At 42.5% G+C, this 22,084-nt stretch overlaps 2 protein-coding genes across 18 annotated transcripts in view; one reads left to right on the top strand and one right to left on the bottom strand.

Annotated features, from left to right (window-relative positions):
• The window catches only part of MCF2L2 (MCF.2 cell line derived transforming sequence-like 2), a 154,526-nt gene that overhangs the window by 56,821 nt on the left and 75,621 nt on the right, over positions 1–22,084 (bottom strand). The gene's annotated exons all lie outside the window — the stretch shown is intronic.
• On the top strand, positions 563–21,136 carry B3GNT5 (UDP-GlcNAc:betaGal beta-1,3-N-acetylglucosaminyltransferase 5). 7 transcript variants are annotated; one of them, XM_035334052.1, is made up of 2 exons: positions 563–697; positions 16,866–21,136. In XM_035334052.1, the coding sequence occupies exon 2, from the start codon at positions 17,197–17,199 to the stop codon at positions 18,319–18,321; it is 1,125 nt and encodes a 374-aa protein (XP_035189943.1). In that variant the 5' UTR covers positions 563–697; positions 16,866–17,196; the 3' UTR covers positions 18,322–21,136. The 7 variants fall into 7 exon arrangements, with proteins under 7 accessions (XP_035189943.1, XP_035189945.1, XP_035189939.1 ...); XM_035334054.1 differs by lacking the exon at positions 563–697 and adding an exon at positions 796–816; XM_035334048.1 differs by lacking the exon at positions 563–697 and adding an exon at positions 924–1,064.

Below are 22,084 nucleotides of genomic sequence, written 5' to 3'. Positions count from 1 at the left end.
GTGACAGCAAACACTAATGGCCATAATATGCAGCAGTTAAGTTTCTATGAACTCAGTGATGAGGTCAGGAATAATTCAATCAATCACAGTCTGTGAGAGAATAGGAGATACACAATGAGCCCACGTCTGATATTTGTGTTCAGTGAGAAATCTCAGAGTGCCTCCTCAAACACACGAGGCACAATGTTAGAGAAGCTTTTCAGCCTAATTTGAAAGTTTTTTTTTTATTATTTTTTATTTTATTTTAACCTAGTTTTTCTCTTTATAAGAAGTTTGCAAAAGACTTTAAGGAAGGCACGTTCCTTACCGTCATTTGGTTTTTAAATACTCCCGATCTTTGTCTATAGAGACTGACTGAACCCGAAGCACCGCAAGGAACGGGCACATTTTCAGCCCCTGAAAATCCGGTCTGTCTAAAAATGACTTAGAAGAGTTTAGAAAAGAGCATCCTCCTCAGGATGACGCAAAGAAATCCCCAAGGTTTGTGGAGAAGGTAGGAGGGAAAATAATAATAACCAAACCCTCAAACCCTCTTCTTTCCTTCCTGCTCTGAATGTTTCCAGCCAAGCTGTGCAGAGCCTCGGTCAGCTCCGTGCCCTCCGCACCAAGCAGCCGGCTATGGGAAGGCGCGGAGCCTTCGGAGGCTTACAGCAGCGACAGCTACGCCTGCACCGTGACTCCCGATATCCCTTTTAAGGTACAAATCTTATCCGTAGGAACTTCAGACCACAGAAGCAACTGGTTTGAGCCTCAGGAGAGGAAGAGGAAGCAGGGGCTGCCTCCGGCTGGCCCCCGAGCGCGGTGCTCGCCAAGGCGGTGGGGAGCCCCGGGGCTCTGCTGAGGAACAAGGAGGAGGAGAAGACGAGGAGGAGAAGGAGGAGGAGGAGGAGAAGACGAGGAGGAGGAGGAGGGGAGGAGGAGCCCATTGGTTCCCGGAGCCGAGGGATCCTATATCCTGAGTGAATGGGGCGGCCCCGGGAGCGGGCTGGGCGAGTCCTCTTCCCCGAGGAAGGAGAGGCGGCGAGGAGAAGGCGGCCGGCCGCTGCGCTGGGTGAGCTCCCGAGGTCGGTGCGGGTCCTTCCTTCCCTCTTTCCCGCTTCTTGAGCTCGTCCCCTCGCCAAAAGCAGGCAGCTCGGTCCCTTCTCAGCCCCGTCCGTAGCGAGGCGAGGAGCAGGGCGGTTAAAATCCGTGGAAAGTTGCTGTTTCCATAAGTGCTTTTCTCTTCTCTCCAGCCGCAGGGAGTGCGAGGGCTGGGCTCCTCAGAGGAGGGGGCGCCTGGCCGCGGGGCCGGAGCTGCGGTTCCCTGCCTCAGCCAAGTCTTCCGGCGGCTTTGTCCCAAAGTTTTCGGCTCCAGCCCGACTCCGTGCGCTCCTTGCTTACCCCTCAAAGCCGGCTTGGCGCTGGGCTGCGGGCTTGCACATTTCTGTGGCAAACGAGCCCCAAACTTCAGTCCGTTTCCTACCGCCTTCTATGCACCGTCCTAGCAAATCCCCTTCAGCCCGATCTCTGCCCTCTGCCTGGCTGTCTTGTGTCCCGAAACAAAGCCGGGGGGCCTCCAAATCCCTCAGGGTCCCCCAAATCCTCGCAGGGTCCCCCCGGTCCCAGCGCGGTGCGCTCCCTCCCGCAGCCCATTCAAAGCCGCGCTGCTTTCCCCCGCCCCGGGAGCCCCTCCCGCTTCCCTCCTCCCAATTACTAGCTTTTATTCTTATTTTCACTACTGGAAAGGAAAAGAAAAATCTTTCCCTGTGCACTTTTCTCTTTCTTTCCCAGCCCTTCCCACCCAAGAAAGTCGCCGATCCGGCTGGGAGCTGCTCCGCTCGGCCGCGGCTTGCAGCACGGGCCCGCGGGGGTTGGGGCAGCCCCGAGCCCTCCCCGGCCTCATTAACGCCCTAATTAGCGCCGCGGCCGCTCCTCGGCGCCCTTCCCCAAACTTCTTTTGCGGGAGCTCCGGAGAAGATAATCGGCTTGAGAGAATGCCCTAAGAGTAAGGGGGATTTACCGAACGCGGTTAGGAAGCGCGTTTGTGCTTAGCCCGCCTGTACAGCTCAAAAACCTTCTGTTTTTTTGCTTTTTCCCTCTTTTTCCTTTTTTTTTTTTTTTTTTTTTTTTTCCCCTCCCCTGGCCGTGGGCGTGCCCGCCCAGGCGGGGAGGCGGCTGTGAAGGGCCGGGTCGGTTCCCTCCTTTGTTCCCCGGCGTGGTTGGAAGCGGTGTCCTGTCCCCCAGGGAGCTCCGCGCAGCCGCTGGGGAGGGCGCTGAAGCCCTAAGCCGAGGGCCGGGGTCGTCCCCGGGGGGGCCGGGGCTTGCGGGCTGCCCCCCGAGGAGGACACGGGGGAGGACGCAGCGGCATCCTGCTGGAAGTTCCTGAGCTCTTCAGGGCAGCCAGCTTTGTTAGAAGTGCTCCTCAGGAAGGTCTCGGAGTCTGTCTGGAGGTGGGAGACCGGCTTGGCTCTGCTGTAAGCTACTCCGCGTTGTTTCAAGGCAATGATAAAAAGCTTGAAGTTAAGCCTGAAGATAAAAAGCCTGCTTTGGCTGCGCAAGGAGGTGGAGAACTTGGTTGGGCTGCTCGTCTGTGCTGGAGCATCCTCATCTCTTGCCTGTTGGGGCTTATGTCTGAGGATCTCTCAGCAGTAGTGTGTGCAAATGTTTCAAGCTAGTTTGTATGATGCATCTTGGTGGTAGTTATCTCCTAGCAGTTGGAAGAGGAAAAGGATGTGCTTAAGAAATGAATAAATGTTTTAGAAAAAAATGAAAATAGCTGTGTTCCAAGGCAGTGTAAATGCTAGCTTTTTCTATTGATCAGGGCAGTAGATAGCAAAGCATGGTTGAGAACAACAGCTGTGGAATATTCCAGCAGTATATCCAGAAGGCTGGAGCATCACGCAGAGCTGGGTGTTGTGCTGGTGTTACGGGGCTACTGGTTGTCTGTTCTGCACAGGACTAGATTCCTGGAAGCCCATCATCTGATGTCTAAGGAAATGTAATTTCAGTGAAAATGCAGGTTCCTGCACTGGTAAGGATTTGTGGATATATTTTTTTTCTGCTTTGAAATTTACCAGCAGTGTTTGCTTACTAGTTCTCTTCCACTGAGTGAATTAAAACTGTGTCGCTTGCTGCTTTCTTTAGCTTCATAAACTGAGTTGCAAGCTGGTTACTAATGCTGCCCAAAGCAGTAGTTGGGACGGTGTCTCTGACATCTGGCCAAACTGGAGTAGCAAGTACTGAAACTAGGAATGGTAATTCACCTACAGACTGGGGAGCAGCATGTGGAAAATCCTGCAAGTCATGGCTTATTTGAAAAGCCGGTGGCTTATGTATGCAGTGTTATGCTTTACCTACAATGTTACCTATAATGCATTTAGGATGTACTAAACATTGCCTCATCTCCCATAGCTATCAATCTATGCCTGAAGAATTCTTTAGGTGATCCTTTAACTTGAAGATCTCACTTAGAGAAAGGGCTTGGGTGGACACAAGTAACGGGTTTTTTACTGGGAGAACTTACCGTGGTTTTGTTCCTGCAATAGGTCTGCTGGCCTTGGAATTGGCAACAAAAGTGATGGATTAGTGTGGCACTGCTAGTTCTTCCTTCTATATGGCTTATAGAGTATAGTGAGGTACCCTCCTTAGCTTCCGAGGACACTGAGTATCTGGGGTGAGGCTATTTGATTAGTTATTACTGTGGTCTGCTGAATAATCAACCTTTAAATTCCAATATAAAGCAGTGTGGTCTGTTTCTGTCAAGCTACCTAGAAGTGACAATCAGATTCCTTGCTGATACAGGAAATGCTTGTGTATCTGGGATCTCAGCAACACTTGGAAGTGTAGTCCAGATCCCAAAATGAGGTCTGTTTGAGCTGTCCTGATCTATGTATCTTGAGTCTTCAAGGTCTAACAAAATTCTCAGGGATGCTTGAGATTTCCCTTCTTCTTTCAGAAGCATCATGGATATCACACTTGCCCTTGGCATCAAGGGGGAATGCTATGGAAGGATCTTTGAAAGGTGATTCTTGACCTAAATACTACAGTCAGTGTCGAAGTTACCACAATGTACAGAAATAATATGATGAAACAACCCCTCTGCTTTGGAATTGAATCTTTTTAGAGTGAACCTCTACCAGTCCTGAAGTCTACCTGTTGCTTTAGTTGTTTCATAGTCTGATCTTAACATAGATAAAACTGTGGCTTGGAGATGTCGCTGCTAGATGTCTAAATTGGAAAACCTACAAGATCCCAAGCAGCCTGAGGACAGATGACCTTGAAAGAAGGGAATGTTGTAAGGGAAAGCAACTTAGTTTGAAGGACTGTTGAAGAGACATGTCTACATCTTGCTAATATCAAACTGTAGGAATTCCTGTCTCATACCAAAGAACAAGTTTGCTGTGAACCGGCTTCATGAGGTTGAGCTTGACTGTCTGGTACCATCTACATACTGCTGGATGTAGTTTTAAACTTGAATAAAGAGTGTTTGGTCACTCAGAACTACCAGGAATACTGTCATGCTCTGAAGATGTGCTGCCACCTTTCACAGTGCAGCAAGTCAAGCTGTTCATTAGGGATTCCCAAACAACTTCTGAAACAAATAACTTATTTGATCAACACGAATCGTATGTTTGGGAGGTGTGGTAGGACTTATTAGCTAAGGTAGGTATTTTAGCTAGTTCTCTCCATTGAGAGCTGAGGAAACTTGCTTCAAATAGAACTCTGCCCCAGAGTACTGCTGTCCCAATAAGTCAGTCTCTGTTCACACTACTTCTCCTGCTGCATCTTGAAACTTCAAAGTTCTACTTTCATTTCTGACAAGACCAGAAGTGGTTTCTACCAAATGAGGTAAAGTGCCATTTTCTCTTAGGGCAGGAAACGTATGGCTCTTCTTTCCACAACCCTCCCCCCAAACCCACTACTATATACAATACTATATATGGGGGCTTCCCCCTTCCACTGCTTAGCTTTTTCATGGCCTATGAAATGGATGGATGGCTTTTCTTCTACTTGAATTGGTTAACTAAGGAAAGACTAGTATTTCACCTAGGACTTGCCACTTAAAACAGCATTACACATCCTGGTGTATCATTAAGATGAGGTAAAGTGAACTACAGTAACTAAGGGTACTGACTTTCTATTGCATTATTTCAAAGTTCAACTTTCTAGAACCATCAGGCTCGTTAATGGATGTCTTTCTGTTTGTTTCCTTCTGCCTTAAGTTCATCCCTGTCTTGTATGCTTCTGCTCTTGTCTTTGTACCTTCTGTTTAGAGTTCACAGACTGGTGTTTTTGGTCTGTTTCACAGTGAATTCCATTTTAGGTTCTCCTTATTTTTGTTTCACTAAATAGTCCTTGCAGCAATTCTTAATCTGCAGTATGTGTTTCAGCTATATTGCTGGCCATATGTTAGTCTTGTGTGAGGGGGTGTGTGTATAAACATGTGTTTTCACTAAATTCAGGTATTATTAAGTAGTGTGACCTATCTACTTCTCATGAGCAGAGATGAGTACTGCTGGCTAAATGTAAGTGCACAAGTCGCTTCATTTAATTTACAAAGGCTGTAGTCTTAAAGAAATCTCACTGCCTTTGAAATGTTGGGAGTGGTACAGCTCCTTTGTTTATCTGGTTTGAATCATGAAGTTAGGCCTGAAGAATTCTTTGCAGTCCTCTGTTCTGGGCTTGTGATAGCCAGCAGACTGCTTGCAGGTCTCAGGGCACTTCAACCACAGTAAATGAGAAACTGCCAGATGCTGTTTAAGTCCCACTTGCTACAACCTGCTGTACTGTCACATTTCTCCTAAGGGTATGGGAGTGTGTGTGTCGGTTCTTTTCTGCTGTGGGCTTGTAGTGCTCCTGCTCCCCGTATTTCACAACCAAAGGCAGATGAGTGTCTCCTGTTCAGTCTCTGGCCTTGCTGCATGGCAGAAAGGGCTGTATATAGGGCCAGAATTCTCCTTGGTTACCACAGAAGTGGGAGAGGATTAATGGAATTCATCCCACCCATCTTGCAGGCAGGCTTAAACAAAGCCTTGAGCTGCTGCTATTCCAGCCAATCTGCAGCTACTTTGGTTTTTGAGGCGGTTCTCCATCCACTTTATCATCAAATCTGAGATGTTTCAAGCAAGCCAGAGAGAAGCAAACGTGCATGGAGACCCCCAACATGTATGTAGGAGTCTGTAAATTAGAAAACACATGAAATACAAAAGAGAACCAAAAGCTTTTGATATGAAGCATATCTGACTGTCTTGAAAACTAAGAGCATGAACCTAACAGGTTTTGAAGGGAACTGCTTAACTGACAGGAGCCTTTTGCCTTTCCTCAAACTACACGTACCTCTTCACATAATGCATCTAACATGTTTATGCGGTCAATTTTAAAACCATTTGGGAATTTCTCATTGTGCTACTGGAGGCTTCATGAATGCCTTCAGAATGGCAGTCTGAAGTTAGGACTGATGAGAAATGGAGAGTCAAGTCAGGTTGCTATTTCTACATGATTCCCCTACAGTTAGGGTGACTTCTCGGTTGAATTCAAGGTGCTGCTTACATAACTTTAATTTCAATAAAAGTAAAGCTTTTAGTCATTCAAGATACATCAACAAAAATTAAAAGTTGACGTTTTTATTGAAATTAAAGCTATATAGACACACTCAACACATGCAGATGCAGTGTAAATATTGTTAGCAGACTTATGCTGAACTACCTCAAATTGGAATTAACTCTTAAGGAAATAAACTAAGCACAAATGTAGAACAAAAGGAGGATATATAGTCAAACTGCTTACTAGATTCAGATAGATTCATTTCCTATTAATGAAACAAGATAACCCATTAGATGTGATTATCCAAGAGCCATTAATAGCAAGACAGGGTCTCTTCAGCTTCGCTAAGCCCGAAGTAGAATACAATGCTTCTTCAGCTTAAGAGTTGCTGACAGCTATGTACAGCAGTGAACAGGAGGGTGGGAGAATGAACAAGGTGTGATTCTGCCAAAGCCAAAGGAACAGTGTGCAGTACCTATCTGTTTTTTCAAGTGCTTTTCACGTGTATTTATGCTATTCCAAGTGATTGAATAATCAGGAAGTTCTTTATCCTATTTGTGCAAGCTTTAAGATAAGGTTCCAAATATGATCTAATCAGAAATGATCTACTATAAAATGGAGGGATGGGGGCTTTCTAGAGGCTATGAGAAGTGCTGACTGAAGTCTCACTGAAGCAGGAAGACTATTAACTGCACACAAAAAGGGGAAAGATGGGTTCCTATTTGGATTACATTTCTAGTACTTTCTTTGCATAATAGGATTTATTTTTTTCTCTCCTACACCAAAAAGAGGGTTCTGGAGCCAAGCTCAGCACTGAAACAAGCAGGTTTTTCTTCCTATTTTTGGTGGGCTTTCATTGTTCCGAGAATAAAATTGTTCACTTTCATTTTAAAGCAAAGCAGGAGTATGAGCAATATTAAGTGTGCTCTGTGAAAGACTAGACTTCTACATTGGCTTTAAATCTTTTTTTTTTTTTTTTTAAATGAAGCTGAGTACACTTATCAATAGGGCAGAACTTCACTTGTGTGGTCTCTGCATGGTCTTTCCTTACTGTTACTAGGCTGTTTGGTGGGAGGAAGGAGGAGGCTAGTGTGGAATAGCTGCTTAAAACTTCCTCCTCCTCTCCACGCAATGGGGTGAAGCCTGAGGTTTTGTCAAATTTGTTTGCCTTTCTCAACTGCTTCCAATGTTGTCTGGCATGGCAGACTCCTTAGCTGCTTATGTTAGGTATTAGATTAAAACTGATAGAGAATGTAGCAAGGCCTTTCACCGCCTGGCAGCTGTTGGGTAAGCCCTGCACTGCTAACAGCACTGAACCTTGGGCTTGCAAAAGCTGAGGTTTCTACTTGAGCTCTGAAAGCTTCACATCTTTGTGAGGTTTTTGTGTGTGTTTTAATGTTCAGCAAGATTCTCAGGTGGGTTTTTCGCTAATACTGGTAAACAGCAGACCCTCTCCATAGAAAGGGTGGTGGTGGTGGAAGAACTTTAGGGAAGGAGGGGGTGGCTCTGTGGCTTCTGTATGCTCTTCTGCAGTTTCTTCTAGGGGCTAACAGCAGTTTTGACCTTCCTGCAACTAAAAACTTCTTGAAAAAACACTTATTCCTTCCCTATAACTGTGGTGGCCCATACCACAGTTACAGGAGTTATGTAGCTGTCTCACTGTTCCTGATCCAGAGCAAACAGTAGGAGATGGACCTTCCTGAAAATTAGCAAGGGACCTAAAAAATCAAATTAAAAGCAGGTGCTGGTCAAGTTTATTACTGGTGGTATGGACAGCCAGCAGATGAGTGGTGGAAAATCGTGTTGCTTAGGAAATCTCTGATCAGTGCAGGCAGAACTAATTACATGTTTATTCTTAATTTGTGGCTATATGAGATGTTAAACTGAAAAGAAAGACACTGGACTAGACTGACCGAGCAGTACAGCTCTCCATGTTGCTTTTCCTCTTACTTATAAATATTTAACTGACAAAAGTTCTACTAGCAAAAGGAAACAGCTTAATGTGTGGTGGGATAGTTATGGGTGCCTGTAGCAGTAGCACTGGAAAGCTTATATAGTATTTACCTAGCCTTTTTGCTACTGCTTAGCTTGGGGTAGTTCTTAAAGTATTTGTTGAAGTGGTACCTACACAGCAATCATGAGAACTAAACAAAAAAGTGACAGTGGGGAAACCACCTTTACAAACAATTATTGAGTAATTGGGCATTGGCACTCAGACAAAAACAAGCTGCAGATGTGTTAGTTTCTTTACAAAGAGTTATGTTATTTGAAGTCACAAGGTGTGCTTAATTGGTTGTAATTGCAGTCAGTGAATCACCTAAGATAAGGAATTATAAGCAAAGCAGTATCTTGCTGACCACCACTACAAACAACCAAGTTCCTTACTGTCTAAGCATAAATACGATGTGCTTGTTTTTACGTGCCGTCATCACTAAGTTGGCTGCAATACAGTCTGCTGACCACGTGTCTTGAACTTCAACTTAAGGTTAAGAACTCTTCTTGAAACCTGTACGTTACTTGTGGCTATTAAACATGTGAAATGGCAGTTCATGTATTTCTGGTAATTCTTACTGTCTTTTCCTTTCTGTCATTTTTCTTTCTTCAAGAAAATGATGGTCCCATGTGTGTATGCTTTCAGGCTCCTTGTAGAATGAAAAAGATGTTTCACCATTAACGGGAAATGGCAGCTCTAACTTTCTGTGGCACTGATGCTTATCAAAAGTGCTTGTTCTCTTAGATTTTATCTGTGAATCTAAGAGTACAGTTTGGCTTTTTATACTGAACAGATCAGGGTGTGTAAACACTATGTCCTATGTGGCTTTGAAATTCAAGCTCTGCCATTCACACTGGTGGGTAACATTATTAACAGCTGCAGCTAATGTGCTTTGCCTGTTTTGTGTATACTTCTGCTTTAGCACACGGGATTCGAAAGGAATGTGTACCAGTCTGACACATCTTTTAAATACTAGCACTATGAAAGTGAGCTTGCGTAAATGCAGACTGCTGCTCAGGATGGTATTAGAGCTCAGAGCTCATCGGTGCTATCTGCCAAAACACGTGTTGGGTTGTGGTATAGGTACCGTTACAGCCTTTGTAGCTCTCTTGGAGCTTTGACTTGCTTGCATGGAAGTTAGTACATACTTTGTCAACCTTTTCAGAAAATGAGGGCATGTGGCCTCAATCATGTAACTGCCAGACTCTGAAACTTTAGAATATTATACTTACTGGCAGTGCAAAGAACTAGCTCTTTTCACTAGCTCAATCTAGCACAAAATCACAGAACTTCATGTCAGTGCTTGTGTATTTTAGGTAAAATCCCTTGAGCTACTAAATCATTCATATTTTGTAGGCTTTTATACTTGGAAACAGTCCTCCTTTATAGCTTGTCTGGGGAATAGCCTGCATTGGCTATAGCAAGTTAAAGCAACTGAAAACCTTGTAAACTGGTGTTTGAAAGGGGTGGTCCTATACCTCTCCTGCTGTCTGCACAGTAGCTGTTCAGGGGGACTGATCCTGCTGAAAGCAGCTTGTGGAAGGAGGCTTGCCTTTTTCTCCTTCTAGCAGATGCCTCCACTTAGATTCATTCATAGCAGTTAGGAAGCATGCTGCTGTGTTTTAGAAGAAATGGAAGAAAATTCTTGTCCTTTTCACCCAATTGCTATAGCGCATATAAATATCTCTAGGAACTAAACCTCTGCTGGCAATTAGCTGTTTCATGGCAGTCCTAATCATTTACAGTATGTCTTGCTTCCAACCCTGAAGGAGCTAAAATGCTTTTCTCAATTGCCATCTAATGCTTTGCCATCCTTTGAATTTCTCTGCCAACCAACACTTCAGAGATTGCCTCAGCAACTGCAAACATTGCAGATCAATGAGGAGCAACAAGTGGTTGCAGCCTTTGATTCACTTTTTTTCTACATGTTGCTGTATTTTTTTTTTCTGATTTGAAGTTCCCCTTGAGAGAGTGCTGTACCTCAATGCCTTTTTTAATAGAGGGATTCTTCTTGACTGAACAACTACAGAACCATCGAGTACAGAAGATCAAGCTTAGGAAGATGCTGGATGTCCATCTTAATTGGGTCTCTGTTCAATCTGAGAAGTTCTCAATGCATGCACAAAGAGCATTTAATGCTGACTCAACTATTCCAGGAAACTGTACCCTACCTGCAGGTTGCAGGTGAACAGTAAAATGAACAGGCAAAGCTTGCATGTGAAATTGCTGATGATGGGTTAAATGATTCTGAAACTGAACCATGTCACTTCTGCATTTATGTTCCTTATTGATGCAATACTTATCACCTGTCTTTCTACACTTTCTTTCTAACTCTAGATTGCTTCTTTTTGATTGTTATCTTCTTGACGTTTCTTCCTAAGCGGTAACTGTCCCAATTGACTCCCATCTCTCACCAGTTTTATACAGAACAACGTGTAGCAGGGGAGGTTTTGACACTACATGAAGCTCTCTTTGGAGGATGTATGCCTGTGCTTTCCTTCAATCTTGGAGCCTGTGAGCTATGTAGGAAGGAAGGATCAGCTAAGGACCTTGCCACATTTTTTTTTTTCTAAAACATCTGTCACTATAGTGTTGGGTATGACTTGTTTCTGTTCAGTTTTCTTTCTTTCTTGGTATAGCTTTTATGAGGAACTTGAATATCTATCTCAGTGAAACTTGTTAGTGTACAAACTCTTCAAATACAAAGGAGCAAAGGAGAAGGATATAGGCCAGGGTAGAAATGCCAGATAACATGACTTGCGAAGACATGCCAGCAACAGAAAAAATAGTGAGAAACTGAGTTGTGTAATCTTGTAGCTGAAGTTGTGAGCAGCAAAATCAGCTCAGGCCTTGCTTCCATTACCATAGGCACATACCTTCTTAGCCTCTAGTTACTAGGAAAGGGAAAGTGATAAGCCATGAGAACACAATTACATGTTTGTTTGATGTGTTAACTTAAAGCTAAATTTTCTTTGGTCTTCTGGTGCAGGCAGTACAGAAATATTGCTGGAGATGGAGGAGTTCAATTTCATAAGGATTATAACTGCTTAAATTGTTCAGAAACCAAACACTGCAAAAGTTTTAAATTCTACCTAACAATGAAAAGGCTCAAACATGCCAAAACTTGTGTTCTTTGTTTAGGCAGCAGCTACAGGGTTCAGACTTTGAAAGCCTAAAGAAAATCCAGAGTATTCTTTTCAGGATCATCCTCATTCTTACACTAGGTTTGACAATTACGCCTGAACTGAAATCCAGGCTGTGCTAATCTTAGTCTCTGCTGTCTGACTACTATCCCTTCCTGTTGGATACATCCCTGCAGTGCAGGGGAAGTGCTGCTGCAGCTGGGGTCTTTGTGACATCTGAAGTCTTCTAGCAGGATGAAGTAATGTCAAGGTAGCACTATCAAAGAAGCTGATCTGGGGTAGTTCAGTGACAGGGCTGCCCTGACTACAGCCCAGAAGCCCATCCCAGGATTTCAAGTTTCTTGTAGTAATGCAAAGCTTGGAAGTAGCCGTAGGTGAAAGTGAAAGCTTCAGAAACGATGAATGTAATGCTTTGGTTCTGCAAAACAAAACCCCTGAGTCCCGTTGTAATCTGAGTATTGCCTCTAGACGCAGCCTGACCCAAATTGCTTGCTGTTACTTCACTGTTTCAACAGGTTGGTTTTTGAGGAAGAGTTTGGAAGGAATGAACTGAACTTGATTTGCTGAGCGACTACATAAGCTTCAGAGCTGATGAAAGCTGCAGGAGGTCTGTGTGGTGGTGATGAGAGGTCAGGGATGAAGAATGAATGAGTGTAAGGCCATCCTCAGCTGGCAGCAGTAACCTTTTTATTGAGCTCAATCGCATGGAACTGCACCCTTAAACTAATTAGCTGTTCTCTGGAACAGCCAAGAATGAGCATTTAACTTCATAAATATTTGAGTTTGCTGAAGGGCTGCTGCTTCCTTGAGGTCTTTCTGTCATATGCTGCAAGCCAAATAAAAGGGATAATGTGGGCACCAAAGCTGGCATTTGGATGAAACAAAATTGATTGTAGCTAGAAATATCCTTAATCTGAACAGCTGATTCTGTCTGTATGTAACTAAGCAGGGAAATCCTTGTCATTCATTCATCCTTTAAGTAACCAATTACTCTTATCTCCAGTAAGATGGCCAAGTTTAAGTCTTTCCAAATACCATGCAAGATTTGATAAGAAAGGGACTGTTGCTACAAGCTGGTGGTAGTGTTTTTTTTTTTTTTTTCCTTAAAAAGAAGCTCTGAAGTGTTTATTAGAATATCCTGCATTGCTTGAGAAAGCTGCTTGTGATCTGAACTATCCCATGTTTCTTTCCTTCTGCACAGGGCAGAAGTATACCTGATGATCAAATAATCTTTGTTCTAAAACCAGATGTGATTTGGGGGTGTGCTGTGTCAAATTGATTACAGATGAATTGAAGCCCAGCCTTTGTATTGTACCACAAACGTTGTAGTTGGGGGTGAGGGAATGTTCCCTCTGGGTGCTCTCAGCTGGTCTCTTCTTGGGTTTCAGTTTCTCTCAGGGTGATGGTATGGAATCTTTTGTGTTGGGCAGTCTCTCCTGTGGGAGTTTTCTCTGGGGTCCCTCCCACAAGTGTCTGTGTTTCATGTCTGAGGTGTCTGTTTCTTTAATCTCCTCTGTCTCCTCACTGGACTTTCCAAAACAAAACTGTTCTATTTCTATCCCAAAATTAACTTCACACTAACTTCTTTCAAATACTGACTTCTGTGGACACTGAAAGTAGCTCCCTATGGATCTGCTTTTCAGTGTTCACTCCACAAATCATCATGAAGGCCTTCTATTGTGTAACACTTCTGGGATGAAAATGGAGCTAGAGTATTTACAGAATGCAAAGTACCGAGCTGTGAACAGTTGCTTCATTCAAATGACACAGTTGTGCTTAGGGTAATACCAACAGGTTAAATAAACAGACCTATCTAGGAAAAGTAGGGTTGCTGCAGGGTGAAAAAACCTTTCAGTACTTCTAACTGGGGGAGGACCACACAGTTGTCTTTTTAGATATACCTGAAGGGAAGGCAGCTACAGGAACTGTACGGGTGCATGGTTCTCCCAGTCTGTCTCCAATCTCAGAACATCTAAAAGCTTCCAAGCCACAAGTAAGAGAATGCACACCAAGAGGCAAAAACACCTTAATTATGGTCTGGAAAATGACTGTCAAGCAGGGTTTTATCTCTGTCCCACAGTTTCCTCTTCCTAGGAAGAAGGCTTTTTTTTTTTTTTTTTTTTTCCCTCAGAATTAAGAATCCATTGTCAATAAATAGCTTCTGTGTGGTACAGGTTGAGCCAGCTGTTAAGGGGAGGAGGGCATAACTAATCCAAAGGATCAGTATTGTGAATGTCTATGAAGTTCTTTCAGTGACAGTGATTCTAGGGAATCAGTACCTTTGCAAGTCTCTGGGCTTTTTTTTGTTTGTTTTTGAGGGAGGCAGGGTGGGGGGGGAAGGAAGCCCCTTTAAATGTCATCAGTACTGGTTATCTATAATTGCACTTAAGTTTTATGAAGGACGTGTTTCTGAGGAGGATTCTTAACAAATTCTCTCTGCTAAATGCTGATTTAATTCCCCTGGAATAGAGCAAATGAGACTCAACTTATAGCCTTGAAGTTGATTTTAGGGTTTACTTTTTTTCCTCAAAGGACAACATGAAGAATTAAAAAAAAAATCTTTCCAGCATCTCTCTTTTTGGAGGTGATACTGGAGAGCAGAAGACTTGATCTATGCTCAAATCTCACCCCTGTATCTTCTCCGTAAATTAAAGCTGTTTGCACAGATACTTTGGTAGGGATTTTTCTGAGGTGTATTTAGTCTTCCCTAGTAGTGACAACTGTCACATAGGTTAGCCTCACTAGTAGTCTCAAGTTAATACTTCGGTGTTGATTGTTCTTTCACTTCTTCCTTTGCCCAGATGACATGGGCAATTGCAGACTTTTGCCAAAACCTGTTATCAAAGTACAATCCAAAAAAGTTGTACGTGGTAACTAGGATTTCTGAACTTGGTAAGTACAGGTACTTTGTCTTGTGCTGCCTCTACTCCTGAGAAGTCAGTCAGCTGTTTTTAAGCTATCCTGATGGCAGTGGGTAACCTAACCACTTCAGCTGAGTCACCTTTATTTTTCCTCCTCTCTGCTGATGACTGGATATTGCTAAAGGCTTTACAGTGCAACTCTACTTTTCTTTCCTTTTCATGACACCTGCTATATATGTCAACAAGTTGATGTACACTTTGCCTCACCCAATTCAGTTTACAGTGCTGCAGCATTTATGTTATCTGGCCAACTTCATGCAGAGTGCAGACTTCTTGGAGAAAAGTGCACATAAGCATGTAGGACAGAGGAGAAAACTAAAACTTATCCTCATTTTCAGGAAGTAGTAGATATTTTCAGACCTACTTCCCTAACAGAAATTATCAAACTTCTGTGTTTCTGTGACAGTCCAGTTTCTTGTCTGTTTCATCTGAAACAAGAGTAAGCTTTGCAGTAGCATTCTATATAAAGTTGCTGACTTTATAACTCTGAGGTGCATTGTTTAACTTAAACCCGTTTCATTTTGGAAACATTAAACTGATACTATAAAAAGTGCTGACTGATTGTTATTCACCAAACTGCCCATACAGCTTTTCTGTTATGCACTGCAGTCTGCAAGTTTCAACTGTACCAGTCCATGGTTTCCATTTTGAGCACTCAGCCCTCCTCCCTGCATTAGATTACTACACCACAAAATTGCATCAACTTTTACTATTGCTATCTAGTCAGTTTCTCCTAATACTGTCTAGTTGCAAGACCTCCAATGGGTAAAATAATTTCTCAAAATGCTTGTGTTGCACATAACTTCTAACATAATAAATAGCAATAGCTCATGTTCTCTTGCTTCAGAGGTTGTGTTTGCCTGCACTAAGTGCTTAGCTAATGGGGTACCTTACTTACAGTGTGTGCTAGTCCTACATTTCCGGCTCTGAGAGTTCACCCCCGGTTTTCATGGGAAGAGCAGGTAACTGCTCTTCTGGGATGTTCTTGTTTAGTGTAGCTGGAGTCTAGTCTCCCCTGCATAAGAACCGACTTACAGAAACTGCAGGGCAAGAAGGCCGGATTTGTGTGGCTTTGTGGTTTTTAGATTCTTTACTAAGACCCTAGCTGGTGTCAGTGAGGGTAGCCTTGTGATGGTAGCTGTCTGGTATTAGCAGCTGTAGCTGTGACTGAGGTGCCTAACTGAGCAGGAGTTTGTGGCCCCAGCTGCTGCAACCTGCTGCATAACCTGTGTCTTCACCTGAGTTTAGGTTGCAGATAATCTCTATCGTACCACTGGCTAGGAAGTACAGGTCTTAGGATAATACATGGAGTGTTTGGTAATGAGTGTCACTGGAGTGCAGTTCTGTTAATATCTCATTTCAGTCATGCTCTGGCAGGCTGAAATGGCGGCTTACTTTCTACAAGCCTGCCCATAGGGTCAAGCTGGGAGAATGGCACCCTGCCTGCCAGGCAACCAGGGGCTCCATGGCTGGGGCAGGAAGGCACTGGATGAAGCTGGTGCAGTGCTACCCTGGCTGTGGTCAGGGGGAGCAAAGCGGCGGTGGCCCCTTCCCGCCATTCTCCTCAGAGTGCCACACAGGGTTGGTGGCCTGGCTCCGCCATTATTGCTGGCTGTGAGGAGCTCTGTGGGGCTGCGCTGAGGTGGCGACAGCCCCGCTTTGCCTGCACTTCTGTGTCCCTCTCCCAAATGGGAACAAGGGCAGCCCCCGTTGTCCCCGGTACCTCTTGCTGAGAGCCTGGACAAGGTGGGGTGGTGGTGAGGGGAGGATGGCTGCCTGAGGGACCTGTGGTGGGGATGAGGGAGGCGAGGCCTAGTGGCTAGCTCTGGCTGTTTTGGTGGGCCTGGCCCTCTGACACCGGGGAACTGTTACTGGTGTCCGTGTGGACCTCACTCTTCAACAGGCTGCCCAAAGACAGCTTGTAAACTCAGTCATTTGTACAGTGTGTGGCTTGCTTCCTAGCTTAAAGAATTTAAACAACATGTCATCTGGTTAATGGTGGTGGGTTTTCCTAAGAGTTTCTTGTGTCAGAACTGAAGCCTCTGCATCAGCTTCCCCCTCTCCTTTCCTAACTTCAGGGAAGTTTTGGGCTACTGACAGCCTCTAGCTTGTTGCTGGTTTTTGAGGGGAGGGGGGCGGTTATGTAGGTGAGTGGTGATAGGGAATGTCTCAGTAAAGTCAGTCTCCCTGACAGAAACATAAAACCAGATAGGTTAATAGCAACTCACTGAAACTTCCCTCCCTCCTCTTCTTATCTTCCCTCCCTCCTCTTCTTATATTTGGTAGGTATTAATCTTCATGAAGAAAATCAGCAAGTAAGAAGATCTGACTGGAACTAGTGTTCACTTTAAGATGCCACAAAGGGAAAAACCTCATCTGCAAGTCCCATCTTTCAAAACTGTCTGCACTCTTCCAACAGAAGAAAAATCTTTTTGAGAAATATGACTTGTGAAATCTGTGAAGGAAGCTGGCTTTACAAGGATACTGAATGAAAGACAATATGCCTTACAGTAGACACTTATCCTGAAGGGGTGACACTGTGCTCTCAAGCTAAAACACGGGCACTCTAAAAACACTGATCCTGAACAGGAATAAGGATTACAAGAACTGCATCAGAATGTTTGTTAGTCCTAGAAGAGTCAGAAAATGCCAGTTTTTGCAGTTATTTGCCACTTGTTTCATACTATGTCTCATGATTTTTTGGGGACCATTTGATAATCGCATTGTAAGCCATATGAAGTCCTATTCATACAGATACCTCATAAATAGCTACAATTTTGTAAATGAAAGCCTGTCTGTCAACAGGGAAGACCTGGACAGAGTATCAAGCTACCAGTACTTGATCAACCACAGAGAGAAATGTCAACAGCAGGATGTCCTCCTCCTGTTGTTTGTGAAGACTTCTCCTGAAAACCATCATCGGAGGGATGCAATTCGACGAACTTGGGGAAATGAGAAATATGTTCGCTCTCAACTTAATGCCAATATTAAAACTCTGTTTGCTTTAGGACGACCCTCAGATCATCTGCAGCAAAGAAAACTATATTTGGAAGACCAGAAATACAATGACTTGATTCAGCAAGATTTCTTGGATACTTTTCACAATCTTACTCTTAAATTACTTCTACAGTTTAGCTGGGTGAATGCCTACTGTCCTCATGCCAGGTTTATTATGTCTGCAGATGATGATATATTTATCCATATGCCAAATCTTGTTGCCTATCTCCAAAGCCTAGCACAAATGGGTGTTCAAGATCTCTGGATTGGCCGTGTTCATCGTGGATCCCCTCCCGTAAGAGACAAGACTAGCAAATACTATGTTCCATATGAAATGTACCAGTGGCCCTCTTATCCTGACTACACAGCAGGGGCTGCATATGTAATATCAAGCGATGTAGCGGCTAAAGTATACGAGGCTTCACTGACTCTCAATACAAGCCTTTATATAGATGATGTCTTCATGGGCCTCTGTGCCAATAAAATGGGAATTGTACCACAGTACCATGTATTTTTTTCTGGGGAAGGAAAGGCTCCATATCATCCCTGCATTTACAACAAAATGATGACATCTCATGGACATGTAGAGGATCTTCACCATCTCTGGAAGCAGGCTACAGATCCCCAAGTTAAAAAGATTTCCTCGGGGCTTTGGGGTAGAGTATACTGCAGAATAGTTAATATTGTACTTCTCTGTAAACTATACTATGAGGACACATATCCCTGTTCAGCTGCATTTTCTTAATACTTGAATATCTGTGTTGAAGATCCACTGAGCCAAAACAGAACAACAAACTTCTTAGCCGTTTATTCAAAATATATGTAAACGTGAAAAGAGGATAGAACTTAAATGTGAATAGCTGGGGTGGGGGTTGGGGGGTGAACCAGGGGAGGGGGAGGAGGATGGTCCCAAGTTCTGTTCAGAAACTGTTATTGGAATAGCTCTGGTATTGTACTGTAACTTTCTACATTGTAGCCTGTTGTGTTTTATGTTTTTTACATGCTTCACAGGATGAGAGTCTGGATTGTATGATCATTAAATGAACTATAACGGGCTTCTAGAATTTGAAGTGCTTGGTGAAAATGTCATTTACTTTGAACTTGATTCAGTATGTCTCAAAGGTTTTTTTAAAAAAGCAATGTGAGCTAAGGCATATGGTTCAAAAAAGAAAATCTACTCCATTTTGGTGTGGACCTCTCAAAATACGAGGAAAATAGAACTTCTGAGTCAAAGAGACTATTGTACTAGTCTAAGATGAAGTAAATTGGTTACAAGTATTAAGCACTTCTGAATGCTTTACGGAAAGTGTACCTGGACCTGCATAATTGACAAACTGTGCTAGAAGTAAAGACCTGCTACAATCTTTTTCTCAAAGCTCTCTAAATCTTTGCAGTAAGGAAAACTGTTTGAGTGCCCTCTGTCTTGGTTCTTTTAAGTAACAAATGAGCTCCCTTTAAGTCAGGAGTATACTTTAAAGGTAGAAAATCTAATGTTACTTATGCAACTGGTTTTGTTAATCTCTGCCTTCTTGGAGCTGTATAATTAATCCAATCTCTAATAAGCAAATAGACTAAATGCATTTAAGGCCTGTTTTCTCTTAACAATTCTGTTTTTCTGTATTCATAGTCCTAAAGATGAAAAGCAAGCAAAAGTCAGCTGTATTCCTTTAGAATTCTATAGTTAAATTGAAGTTGTTATTGACTTGAAAGAGCAAAGTTTCTTGCTTATATTTGTTAAATAAGGAGAATACTTTCTGCATGAGATTTTGATTTCACGGTGAAGGGACAGGGAGATGGTGAACCACAAACTCAGTACACAAATCAACATCACTAAACCTGAAGTTTTTCCTAAAGACAAAAAATTTACAGCTTTGGGGTAGTCTGTGTCCACAAAACTCTTGAATAGAGTTAAATAATATCACCTGTAGAGGAACAAAAATACTTGTGCATTGTGAATCTGGATAGAACTAGGTGGTGTTGAAACTCCAGTTGTTATGAGTTGTACTGTGGTGCCATATACATTTTGTAAAAACAAGGTTCTTCAGTCTTTTCTTGTATTATCTCACTGATGGTGTCTTCACAGGTTTCCAGTACAGGTTATTTAGTTGCTAATTGCAAAGCCTGTGGTAGCTCTCCCTGGAGTGGATACACAGACTGCACAAGGTACAGTCAGATATTGTTTGTGAACTGGTTTGATGCTGGAATGAGTTCTTGTGTGGGTAGCATCATGAAACTACTTGTGAAAGATTGAATGAGTCATGTTTATCAGCACAGCAATAACAAATGACCCCAAAGCTTGCAAATTACCAACGATCTGTCACAGTTCTTGGATCTGCCAGAAATGTACTGTATACAGGAGCAATGCTACTTGCTTTTTAAGATGTCTAAAGCTAGCCTTTTCTCTTCTGCCTGAAGTTTCTTGCTGCTACAGCAATGTGGAGCAGTGAATTACTTAATTTGTCTTCTAACTTTGCTTTAGAATAGATGTATGTGGCACAGCAGTTTTAAACTGCAACTGGTAAACTTTGTTTAAATGCTGCTGCTTTTGTTTTAAGGGTTTGAATGGCTAATGGTATATGCTAGCATAGACAAACAGCACTGAGCTTGCTGTCTGTTCTTTAAACTGCCATTTCAGATGGATGTTAGGTAACTACTGGAACTAACTGGAATACGTAACTCTAAGTAGATTTCTGGGGGGGAGGAAGTCCCAACTGGACTCAAATGTTGGGTATATAGAGCCTACGGCTAACTCACTTGTCAGCATTAAAATAGACTGCAACAGCTATACTTCAGGAATTCCATGTTCTTGCCTAAGACTCAGATTATAATCTGAGGATGCTTTAAAACAAACAAAGAAGTAGAACACAACAAACCACCAGACCTAGCTCTACAATCTGTTGGCTCTAGCAGGGTGTGGTGGCACATACAGAGGAAGTAGTATTCAGTACTTGAAGGAAAGACTTCATCAGATCTGACCTGTTGTGGGCCATTTAAATTAATGAGGTACACAGCGAAACTGCACTACTGAAAAAGTCACCCTATTCACTTTAGGGGAAAGAGGGTCTACATGTGCTCTATATAACCAAAGTGTACTACGAAGACTACAACTTCTTCCAGCAATGTTTTCACTCACACAAGCTGAGTTGGAAGTAGATTAAACTTCTGTAGGTTAGTGATTTAGCTAACATCTAAAACACTGCTTAAATGCAGTTTGCCATTATGTGAAAGTCACTTGACCATTGAAATACTTTTGTTTTATAGCTAGTTTGAGTTTTGTTTGGATTGTTTCTTAGACTTAAAAGGACCTTGATGTTTGTAGCATGCATTTTCTTCTGCTGCAGTGAAAAAGGAAGATGCTTATGAATAAAAAGGAAAGCATGAAGGCACTCCTTTCAAAAAAAAAAAAAAAAAAAAAAAAACTTAGAAAACTTACTCTCTGGTTCTAAACACTGATTTAACATTTGACACCTCTAACTGGAACCTCATTTAACAATTGTCTTGGTGCTCCAATGTTGGGCTGTCAGGTTTTACTTCTACAAATAAAACTGTATCAGCCTGAATGGTCGGTTATGCCTCATTAAGAGTTTGACATTGTTGCACAGCATGTTTAATGCTAAAGTTGTTTTTACCTGTTTGTTTGATTTGCATCAGTTTCCCTTTGGTATTACTAATTTTTATACAAAGTGTTCAATATTTATTCTTAAATTTTGCTCTTTACCACAAAAATACAATTGTTTTGTAAAACTTGATTTGAATAAACAGACTTGTTTCTTTTTTTAAAAAAAAATAATTTTTTAAAAAAGCTGGTGAGTTTCTTGTTGCTTTCTTTGTAACTGACAAGCTCAGCTCTAATGCTTAATTATCATTACTCTCTTAGAGGACTTTGAACTGATTTTTTTCTTCTTCTCTATCCTTCCCATCTTTCTACTGTGAACCAAACCTCCAGATCTTTGGGGGGGAAGGGGAGGGGGAGGGGTTAATGTGAAATTGGTGTTCTCAAGAAAGGAGGCAGTTAAAAAAATTGTTTAGCAACTTTCCAGGTTTAAAGTTGTGGGAAAACTGCCTAGTACTAGAAGCTTAACCTATTGTTAATATTAACTTCCAAAATCGTATGTTCTTTTGAGGTCTTTTGAGGCAATCATTCCTGTAGAGATGTGTATCTACCTAAATAAATTCTATTTCAAATCACATTTTGTACTTTCTGAAAACTAGCTGATGCTTTGGTAACCAGTGATAGACATTATTTTCATAGTATATAAGATTATTTTTAACCTACTATAAATTGAGATGAGTTGCATTTTGCTGTCTCTGACTTGTATAGCATAGTATATTGACGAGCTAGTGTTCTCAGAAATGTACTCCTGTATCAAGCAATTTAAGTGTGTACCCCTGTGAGACAGGCATAATGTATGTATAAATTATTTAAATTATACTGAAGAAAACAAAAGAAATAGAGGTAGTAAGGAGCATGGGGTTTGGTTTGTGGGCTTGTTGCAGTTTAAAATTAT

The sequence above is a fragment of the Oxyura jamaicensis genome, chromosome 9 (assembly GCF_011077185.1).
Source record: "Oxyura jamaicensis isolate SHBP4307 breed ruddy duck chromosome 9, BPBGC_Ojam_1.0, whole genome shotgun sequence".
In the NCBI taxonomy this organism is placed as follows: domain Eukaryota; kingdom Metazoa; phylum Chordata; class Aves; order Anseriformes; family Anatidae; genus Oxyura; species Oxyura jamaicensis.
Note: the sequence above shows the minus strand (reverse complement) of the source record. Positions and strands in the feature narration are given on the sequence as shown.

Bases quoted from the DNA above. Each gene is read 5' to 3' on its own strand.
- B3GNT5 (XM_035334052.1), top strand. From the start codon at position 17,197: ATGTTTGTTAGTCCTAGAAGAGTCAGAAAATGCCAGTTTTTGCAGTTA.